Source organism: Lagenorhynchus albirostris, chromosome 15 (genome assembly GCF_949774975.1).
Source record: "Lagenorhynchus albirostris chromosome 15, mLagAlb1.1, whole genome shotgun sequence".
NCBI lineage: Eukaryota > Metazoa > Chordata > Mammalia > Artiodactyla > Delphinidae > Lagenorhynchus > Lagenorhynchus albirostris.
This window is the reverse complement of record NC_083109.1, coordinates 81,129,722-81,140,139: the sequence shown is the minus strand read 5'-3', so window position 1 is coordinate 81,140,139 and position 10,418 is coordinate 81,129,722. Positions and strand designations below refer to the sequence as shown.

At 54.0% G+C, this 10,418-nt stretch overlaps 2 protein-coding genes across 3 annotated transcripts; one reads left to right on the top strand and one right to left on the bottom strand.

Moving 5' to 3' along the window:
* The first annotated feature begins 590 nt into the window (after positions 1-590).
* Positions 591-5,859, top strand: MEPCE (methylphosphate capping enzyme). Of its 2 annotated transcripts, none has more exons than XM_060124050.1 (4): positions 591-3,182; positions 4,621-4,839; positions 5,015-5,141; positions 5,416-5,859. In XM_060124050.1, the coding sequence occupies exons 1-4, from the start codon at positions 1,479-1,481 to the stop codon at positions 5,490-5,492; spliced, it is 2,127 nt and encodes a 708-aa protein (XP_059980033.1). In that variant the 5' UTR covers positions 591-1,478; the 3' UTR covers positions 5,493-5,859. The 2 variants fall into 2 exon arrangements, with proteins under 2 accessions (XP_059980033.1, XP_059980034.1); XM_060124051.1 differs by having other exon boundaries at positions 837-3,182; positions 5,260-5,859.
* Positions 5,860-6,327: 468 nt separating this feature from the next.
* On the bottom strand, positions 6,328-7,589 carry PPP1R35 (protein phosphatase 1 regulatory subunit 35). Its single transcript, XM_060122885.1, has 4 exons — positions 7,238-7,589; positions 6,905-7,157; positions 6,691-6,827; positions 6,328-6,579 (listed from the first exon to the last, which is right to left on the bottom strand). Exons 1-4 carry the CDS (start codon positions 7,478-7,480, stop codon positions 6,406-6,408), a joined length of 807 nt encoding a protein of 268 aa, XP_059978868.1. The 5' UTR covers positions 7,481-7,589; the 3' UTR covers positions 6,328-6,405.
* Between the last annotated feature and the right edge of the window lie 2,829 nt (positions 7,590-10,418).

Genomic DNA, 10,418 nt, shown 5'->3' with positions numbered 1-10,418 from the left:
AGCCACAGGACCCGCACCCCAAGCGCTGTTGGCAAGGAGAACGAGCCACAAAGTACCCTCTGGAAAGGCCGTCGAGTAGCTTCTTCCCCATTGACTGAGGCAGGGGGTCCCCAAAGCAGGCCAAAGCCTCTTCTCCGCCCACATTCGTTTTTATATAAGGCGGCGCGAAGCCACAACGTGTGCTTGGGAAGGCCTGCGTACGAGGGGGCGGTGGTGGTGGGTGTACTGCTATTGGTGGCTGTGGTGGGCGTCGGGGTCGCTCTCCGCGGGCTGGGGGGCTCGTGCGCAGACGTCGGGTGGTGGGCGGAAGCGTTGGTGTCCGGGCGGTGGATGGGGAGGCGGAGAGGAGGGCGTAGTGTCCCCAGGTGATTGCGATTGGGGGAAGGCGGAGGAGCGAGAGAACTACTCGGCCATTTCGAGGGAAGAGGAAGTTGGACAACATTGCCTGTTTTAGTTTTTTTTTTTCCAGTTCAGCAGAGAATATTTTCAAGGGGGTGAGTTAAAATGACCTGTCGTATTATACTGAGAACAGTTAGTAGGAAGACGGGCAGTACGCTCCGCTCCTTCCCCTCCCCTACTTCTAGGTTCACCCCCTCCACTCCCTCGGAAGCCCTTCTAAATAGGTGGACACAGGGGGCAACCAGGTCATGAATAATTCATGAGGGCCGCCCCGTTCCTTAGCCACACCCCTCCGAGTCGTGCTGACGCATGATGCGTGTACCAAACCTGAGGAAGCAACGTAACAGTTCCCGCCCCTAGGACGGAGGGCGGGGCGTCATCTCCAGCACGTGCTGCATCTACCCGCGCAAGCCCGAAAGGGTGTGCGCAGGCGCTGCCCACTAGGGGGAGGAAGGAGGCGGGGTAGGGAGGTTGCTGGGTTTAGAGCCGGGCGGAGACCGCTGAGACTCATTCCTCAGGAACAAGGGTCGGGTGTCAAGGAGACCTTTTCACACCAGCTCCCCGTCCCCCGCCTACGGTGGGTGGGATCGCGCGGCAGAGACAAAGGATATCAGTAGGGACGGACATAGCTGCGAAGGGAAGTAGGGTGTCAGTTTGGGGTGGTGGGCTTTTGGGGGGGCTGAGGGGGCTATATTTAAACTCCCGGAGCCGTTAAGTTGGTTCGTACTCCGATGCGCGCGCAACCAGGGTGGTGGCGGAGTGCGCATGCGTGATTCCAGGGAGAGAGGAACGCGCCCCAGCAGTGCGCGCTCGCGGCGAAGCGGTAGTGGTAGTGGAGAAAGGGGTCGGCGCACGCGCGGTTGATTCCTCGAGTTGTTCGGGTCTCGCGGGCATCTTGTTTTGGTCTCGCGGGCGAGTAGGGCGCGCTTCGGGGGAGGCGCTTGGGCGCGAGACTAGGGGAGAAGAGCAGAACTGCGCGCGCACTCGCGAAAGGGGGGGAAGCGAGCGGGGTTTAGGAAGGGGGGTTAAGCCCCCTGTCCCCCCGGTTGCCCTCGACTGGGACGGAATAAGGGGAGGAAATGATCGAGATGGCGGCGGAGAAGGAGCCGTTTCTGGTGCCGGCCCCGCCGCCGCCGCTTAAAGATGAGTCGGGCGGAGGGGGCGGCCCCACTGTGCAACCGCACCGAGAGGCAGCCTCCGGGGAGCTCCGCGGCGGAACACAGCGTGGGCCGGGCCCGCGCGCACACTCGGCGGGATCCCCGGCTTCTGAGGCCGGCAAGGAGAGCCCCGGGGCTGCACCCACCCCTCGGGGCGGTCAGTCGCAGCAGCAACGAGGGGGCGGCCCCCAGGCGCAGTCGCACGGGGAGGCCTGCTTGTCGGATCCCCACGGGAGAGCCGCTCCCCCGGACGTGGGGGAGGAGCGACGGGGAGGGGGCGGAACAGAACTGGGCCCCCCTGCTCCTCCTCGACCCCGTAATGGCTATCAGCCCCACCGGCCCCCTGGGGGAGGTGGGGGCAAGAGGAGAAATAGCTGTAATGTAGGGGGAGGTGGTGGAGGCTTCAAACATCCGGCCTTCAAGAGGCGCAGGCGGGTCAATTCGGACTGTGACTCTGTCTTACCCTCCAACTTCCTCCTGGGGGGCAATATCTTTGATCCATTGAACTTGAATAGTCTCCTGGATGAGGAAGTGAGCCGCGCACTCAATGCGGAGACCCCTAAGTCATCCCCACTTCCGGCCAAGGGGCGAGATCCAGTGGAGATCCTCATCCCCAAAGATATTACAGACCCTCTCAGTCTCAATACTTGCACTGATGAGGCCCAAGTAGTCCTTGCTTCGCCACTCAAGACTGGTCGGAAGCGGCATAGACACCGGGGACAGCACCACCAGCAGCAGCAGCAGCAGCAGCAGGCAGCTGGAGGGAATGATAGCCACTCCGTGCTGCCCACAGCCCCCCTCACTTCCTCACTCCATGGGGAGGGCACACCGCAGCAGCAGCAGCAGCAGCAGCAGCAGCAGCAGCAGCAGCATAGAGGCCAGAACCGGGACGCCCCCGAACCCTATGAACTCAACACAGCCATCAACTGCAGGGATGAGGTCGTGTCTCCCCTTCCATCTGCCCTACAGGGTCCCTCAGGCTCCCTTTCAGCCCCTCCAGCTGCCTCAGTTACCTCTGCATCCTCGTCTTCCTCCTCACGACATCGCAAACGTCGCAGGACTTCCAGCAAGTCAGAGGCAGGGGCTAGGGGTGGAGGCCAGGGTCCCAAGGAAAAGGGCCGAGGGAGTGGGGGAGGCCGCCACCACCTCCACCCACTACCTGCTGCGGGCTTCAAAAAGCAACAGTGCAAGTTCCAGTATGGGAATTTTTGCAAGTACTATGGGTACCGCAATCCTTCCTGTGAGGACGGGCGCCTTCGGGTATTGAAGCCTGAGTGGTTTCGGGGTCGGGACGTCCTAGATCTGGGCTGCAATGTGGGCCATTTGACCCTGAGCATTGCCTGTAAGTGGGGCCCGTCCCGCATGGTGGGCCTGGATATTGATGCCCAGCTCATCCATTCGGCCCGCCAAAACATCCGACACTACCTGTCCGAAGAGCTGCGTCTGCCACCCCAGACTTCTGACGGGGCCCCAGGAGCAGAGAGTGAGGAAGGGACCACAACCGTCCGAAAGAGAAGCTACTTCCCGGCCTCACTGACGGCCAGCCGGGGTCCCATTGCTGCACCCCAAGTGCCCTTGGATGGAGCAGACACATCCGTCTTCCCCAACAATGTTGTCTTCGTCACGGTAAGAGGGTTCACAGGCTCTTGGGATAGGGACCAGGAGTGAAGATGAGGTTAAATGGGAACATGGCAGGGAAAGGTTATAACCCAGAGGGTGTCTGTGCATGCACCCCTCCCTAGGAAAACCAAATCCTCCAGAGAAGGGTCTGAATCTGCGATTGATTCCACTGGGTGTGTCTCCCCCCCTATAACCTGGGTCGGGGGGGCGGTGGCGGTGGCTCTACTTGGAGTCCTTTCTCATGACTGCAAGCCCCAGAATTGGGGCAGACTCCTCTTGCCCTGCTCTTGGCCAGTACTGTAATCCAGACTTGTCCACCTTCCCCGTTAGAGGATGTGGTCCAGATGAAAACTTGTCCTCCAACCTACTGAAGGTGCATGCAGGGGTGGGTTTCAGACATGCAATGTCTTGGGATGGGGGAGAGGATTAGGGTAGTGGCTGACTAATTAGTTTCTGTCCTTTGATGGGGACCTTGTTTGCATTAGATGCAGAATTGATTGTCAGTGGCCAGGAACCTAAGCGGCTTGGCCTAAGGTCATCTCCACACTGACCCAAGATGGTGGGATGGGGAAGTGTCAGAAAGAGTACCTTGGGGAAGCAGGAGAGAGTACCATGTCTTCAGTGTCTGTCCCCTGACTGCAGGTGGATTCCCGTAAAATGCTCCAGTTAGGCCAGCTACAGGAATAGTTGGCAGTGTGTTGGGTTACAACCTAGAAGAATGGACTTTGCAGAGGGTGGTAATGAGCTTATCATCTAGAAAAGGTTTCCTGCGGGATGGGGTTCTTCATTTCTCTGGGAGAAAAAGAATAGGCCTGAAACTTTGCCAGTCCCAACTACAGGGAAGGAACCCACAGGTCTCCCTTTCAAACCTGGGTTGGGGCCCTTTGCATAACGTTGAATCTCTCAGCTTAATGACTGTGGGGTGGGAATAAGTAGTGGACAGGGTCTTGGGAGAACCCCACCATTCTTTTTCTGCAATTTGACCCCAGCTTTGGTGATCTCGTGGATAATTTGCTCAATTTAAAGTTACCGGGCTTCCCTGGTGGCGCAGTGGTTGAGAGTCCGCCTGCCGATGCAGGGGACACGGGTTTGTGCCCCAGTCCAGGAAGATCCCACATGCCACGGAGCGGCTGAGCCCGTGAGCCATGGCCGCTGAGCCTGCGCGTCCGGAGCCTGTGCTCCGCAACGGGAGAGGCCACAACAGTGAGAGGCCCGTGTACCGCAAAAAAATAAAGTTACCCAAGCTCCCTTTTTATGTTTGATTGGCTTACCACCAATAGAAAGCAAGAAAATGAGACTCAAACAGGGTACCATTTGGGAGTTATTTTGAGAAGTGTCAAAGCAGATTGTGGCCAAGGACTAAAGTGAGGCTGCAGAGTGGGTTGTGAGGGGGCAGTGGTTCTTTTATGCCTCTGTTGACCTCATCCCCAATTCTTGCTCTCAGGGTAACTATGTGCTGGATCGAGATGAGCTGGTGGAGGCCCAAAAACCTGAGTATGATGTGGTGCTCTGCCTCAGCCTCACCAAGTGGGTGCATCTCAACTGGGGAGACGAGGGGCTGAAGCGCATGTTTCGTCGAATCTACCGGCACCTACATCCTGGGGGCATCCTGGTCCTGGAGCCCCAGCCTTGGTCATCCTACGGCAGGAGAAAGACTCTCACGGTGAGTTGGGGTTTCTGGAAGTTGGGCCTATCCTTCCTTTAGTTGAGGCAAGGAAGGCCTCAAAGAAGCAGAAAGAGGACTTTCTGAACAAGGTGAAAAGGCCCCCTGGGTGGGCATCATCCTCCACCAGCAGAGAAGGCAACGAGCTAAAGTGATCCCTTGTCGTCCTCCCTAGGAAGCAATCTACAAGAACTACTATCGAATTCAGCTGAAGCCAGAGCAGTTCAGTTCCTACCTGACATCCCCAGAGGTGGGCTTCTCCAGCTATGAGCTTGTGGCCACACCCCACAACACCTCCAGAGGTAAGGCTGGCTTATTTTGTTGGGGGAGGAAGGGAGGCCAGTCCTGGTGCAGGGTGCAGACCCTGTGGAGTCTTAAGGTCCTGCCAAAACCCCTCCTGATTGCACACTCTTCCCTCAGGCTTCCAGCGTCCTGTGTACCTGTTCCACAAGGCCCATTCCCCCAGCCACTAAGTGGCCCCCTGAACAGAAAGTGTGAAGCTGCCCGCTGCTCCAGAGGACCTGGGGGGGGAGAGGAAAGTATCCCAAGGTCTTTTCTTTCTGCCTCCAAAAATAGTTTCCTCTCCTGGATCTGCAGAGAAAGCTTTTCCTGTGTTGCTGCCCCAGCCTCTTCCCTACACCTCTGGCACCTAAGCAGCAAGCCCAGCTGTGCTGGAGTCACCATCATCTTCCTCTCCCCTAGCCCACTGGGCTGGATGGCATGGACTGTTTGCTGCCCTCTGTTCTCCGAGGGCATGGGAGCTGGGGGGTATCAAGTTCTCTAGCCTCTTCCTCCTGTTCTCCCAAGGAGAGGTTCCCATTTCTCCTCGGCCCTTGTCCCTAGCTGCGTTTCAGTGGACCACGGATAGATGGACTGAGGGTTAAAAGGGGGACGTTGCTGGGGAGGCATGCAGGTACTGTGAAAATCCTTCCCTCTGCTGTCCCTCACTGGGAGAGGGGGTTGGGTTTGGAATGTGAGAACAGCACAATAAACTTGATGTTTAGGGCAGTGGCCCACACACCCGTCTAGCACATTCTAGTTGGGGGCGGGGGGTGGGGGGGGGACACGGTGCCTCCTGGTAGAACCTGTGCTTCCTCTCTGCCCAAACTATAGTCTTAAGGAAGAGGGCAGGTTTTTCAATGGTTGGGAAGGCTGTTGAATGCTAACGAGACCCACACCCAAGTGTACAGAACCCTAGGCCAGGAAAAAGGGGTATGTGAACTTTGATGTGAAACCTGAAGAATCTATCCTCCCCCAAAGAAACACTGACAAAACTTTTTTACGTAAGCTTTGGGCACAAAGCTAACTTTGGAAGTTAACCGTGGAGTCGAAGTGGAACTAGAAAAAGACACTTTTAGGACCAGACCACCTGCCTGCTCTATTTCTCATCACTACCAAGTTCCTTTAAAGGAGGGCCAAAACCTTGACTTTCTGGCAGCTTCCAACCTGAGGCTTGACCCCATCTCAAGGCTCCCAAGAAGAGTCCCATTTGTTAGCAAAACCACTTTATTCTCATAGTTTAAAAACAAAAAGATATGAACTAGCAATCCAGGGAGCCTCCCAAGTCTACGCTTCCCATCGCCTCAGTGTCCGATGCATAAGGAAGGTATCCTCTGAAGGGCGGGGCCGGAGTTGAAGCCGGAGAGGGGGCAGACCTTCCAGGGTCAGGTGTGGAGACTCATAAAATAATGTTTCTGGATCACACAAAATGGTCATGTCTGGCCCTGGCCCAGATGGCTCCTGTTGGAGTTGGAGCAAAAAGCAAGGTTACCCTCGGGGAGGGGACAGAACCCCTGGCAGTTGGGGAGGAGGGGGGACGGGGTAGGGGAGACTCAAGCCCAGGTCCCTCACCTTTGGAGGCGGGGCTCGGGCCTGCGGCGGCAGGAGCGCCAGTTTCTCCCTCAGCGCGGCGTTCAGAACCTGTTCCTCGGGCACCTGCAGGCTCACCAGGTCTCGGAAGAGCCGCTTGGAGCGCGGCACGTTCAGCCCTGAGACCGCAGGAGCGGAAGTGAGCGGCGCCTCGCACCCCCGCTCCCGCGCCCGGCCGGCCGCCTGCCCCCCTCACCCTCGGCCACGCTCTCTTCCAGGCTGCAGCGGGTCTGGAACGACTTTCTCAGCTGTTCTTCCACGGCCTTCGCGGCATCGAACTGGCCCCCGGCTGCGGCCCGCGCGGCCTGCAGCTCGAAGCTCAGGGCCAGGCTGCTCTGCTGCGCGGGCGTCCCCAGGTCCTGCGGCGCCGCGAGCTTCTCGCTCGGTGCGGTGGCGGCCGGCGGCGGCTCGGACCGTACCGGGGAGGGCGGCGCCAGGCGGAAGCGGACCTGGAAGCAGAGAGCGGGGCGGTGAAGAAGTAGGCGCGGGGTCGTCGGCGGGCTGGCGGCCAGGCCTTCCCCCAGCTCACCTGCCGCCCCTTGCGGGCCCCGCCCCGCCGGTCTGCCCGCCCCTTCCGCCGTCCCGGGCTGCAGTTGGACCGCCCGCGCCCGGGGCTCTCGGACAGAGGGCTCAGACTTAGGCTCAGGTCCAGGCCGGGCTCCGGCACGGGGGCTCCGGGCACGGGGGCTCGGGGTTCTGGGAGTGGCCCTGGGTCAGCCACGGCCTCTCCCCCTTCCACCGACTCCAGCTCTGGCTCCTCACAGCCCATCATCTTGGGGTGTCTGCAGGGGTGCGGGGTCGCTGGGGCCCAAGGGTCAGGGAACACAGACTCGTCACCTCCTCCCCCCCGCCCTTCTAAGACAGCGCTACCGAAAACCGTTAGCGCCCGCCCCGCCCTATTGGTGCGCCTAAGCGTCATTTCCGTTGCCCCGCTCCCCGCCTCCCGGAAAGCTTCCGCCCACAAAGCCTTGCCCCGCCCCCAGGCCGGGGTTTTAGAGCTGAAGCCCTTGGAAGCTCTACGGGTCCTCATTAGGACCATTTTCATCTAGAAACTTGCGCTACAGCGTCGTTGCCCTATCCAATCGCCACCACCTGGCCTCCGCTGGAATCCAGAGTGTGTCAGTCCTCCCTATTAACGGTCCAGCGTCCCCATACTGGATCTCCCTACTCCGTGCCTCCACAGCATCTCCGGGTGTTCCGTCGCCCCCAAACTCGGACCGGAGCTCCCCAGTTTGAATGAGGGCGTGGCTCGCTGACTCCAGCCCCGGGCTCCCTCCTAGGTGACCGTGGTTGCCTGGGCGACAGCAGCCTCATTCAGTTTGCGGCCTTTTGTGACTTTTTCCCCTTCGAAGATCCACTAAAATATTCATCTATATAAAAAATAAATATCTGCATATAAGTACAGTTTTTTAAAAAAAGGCTCCGTGGATTTATCCCGGACTGCAGGGCAGGAAACGGGAGCTCTCGCCTCATTCCCTAATGTTCCTTGGGGTAGGCCCTCTCAGTTCTGTGAGCCTCTGTTTCTTCTGTAAAATGTACTAAGTTGGGTTCAAGACTTTTGAGGCTCTCCCAAAATGCGTTAACAGTCAACAGGCATGTTTTTGTGTCACTTTTCAGTTTGTTTTCACATACTTTATCTTCCAAGAAATGCTGTGGAAGATCAGATAGAATGGATGGCGTTACCCATATTTTACAAAAAAAGTTTTCGAGAATCTCAATGGTGAAACTAGAGGCTTTCCTGCTAAAGTCAGGAATAAGTATGCCCATTTCCTCTACTGCAGATCTTCCTCCACTTATGATGGGGTTATGTTGAGAGAAATATATCGTTAAGTCGAAAATGCATTTAATACACCTAACCTACTGACCATCATAGCTTAGCCTAGCCTACCTTAAATGTGCTCAGAACACTTAATTTAGCATATAGTTGGACAGAATCATGTAACACAAAGCCTATTTTATAATAAAGTGTTGAATATCTCATGTAATGTATTGAATACTGTGCTGAAAGTGGGTACAGAATGGTTTTAAGTGTATCACGTTGCTTACCCTCATGACCACGAGGTTGACTGGAAGCTGCAACTCACTGCCTCTGCCCAGCATCACAAGACAGTATGGTACCATATATTGCAAGCCCGGGAAAAAGATCAAAATTCAAAATTTGAAGTACGGTTTCTACTGAATGCTTATTGCTTTCACACCATCATAAAGTTGAAAAATCGTAAATCAAACCGTCACAGGTCAGGGACCATCTGTATACTTTGTTTTGTATATTTGACTTTGGAAACTTATATGTTTTACATGATATATGATACAAATTAATTTTTAAAAATCAGTCCCTAAAAGTTGAAAGCAAGATGAAACAAATGAACCTAAATGTATATTTACTACACAGATGGGAACTAACTAACTACACAGATGGGAACTCTTCTGAATGACTTGAAAAACACAGTAATTTAGCTATACATCCAAAAAATCTACCCTAAAGACAAAATTAACTGCTGTTTAAAAAAATTTTAAACTGCCATAAAATCTTAAATTATATTCAGTAGTCATATTGTTGGGAATAAGTGAAAATGGGTAGGATAGAACATAATTATGTTGATGTTATCAGAACTGGAATTTTGGCATAGGAGAAAAGACATACAAATATAAAATCAATGATGTTATGCAAATTCCCTATACTCTTGAATTTAGGAAGTATCTTATGAACCCATGGAATATTTTAGTTTAAATTTAAAAGCATATACTAATTCTGTCTACTGAAAAGCCCTTAGAAGCAATGATGGACCCAGTAAGCACCCCTGGCCTCCAGAATGTGGTAGCTAATTTCATATCCCTGGGCATTTCAAAACCTACACGCCAATGTTCATAGCAGCTTTATTCATAATAGACAAAAACTGAAAACAACTCAGTGTCCTCCAACAGGTAAGGACTTAAACTATGGTTCACTTAATGCCATAGAGTACTAATCAGCAATCAAAAGGTGCATACTATTGATAACATGCAACAACTTGGATAAATTGCCAGGTTATTATGCTGAGCAAAAAAAGTCAACTCAAAAAAATTAGATGCTATATGGTTCCATTTATATGACATGTTGGAAATGACAAAAATTTAGGAATGGAAGACAGATTTCGTGGTTGCCAAGTGTTTGGGATGAAGTGGAAGAGATGCAGGTGGTGGGAAGGAGGTGGGTGTGGTCATAAAAGGTGTAACCCCAGAGTTTTTCTTTGGTGTTGGAACTGTTCATTTCCTTTACTGTGGTGGATACAGGGACCTACACAGGTGATAAAACTACACAGAACTTCAACGAAAGATCTGAAACAGAAATTAAGGAAACAAGCCCATTTACCATCACATCAAAAAGAACAACATACCTAGGAATACACCTACCTGAGGAGGCAAAAGACCTGTACTCTGAAAACTATAAGATGCTGATGAAAGAAATCAAAGATGACACAAACAGATGGAAAGATATACCATGTTCTTGGATTGGAAGAATCAATATTGTCAAAATGACTATACTACCCAAGGCAACCACAGATTCAATACAATCCCTATCAAATTACCAATGGCATTTTTCACAGAACTGGAACAAAAAAAAATTTAATTTGTATAGAAACAAAAAAGACCCTGAATAGCCAAAGCAATCCTGAGAAAGAAAAATGGAGCTGGAGGAATCAGGCTCCCTGACTTCAAAATATACTATA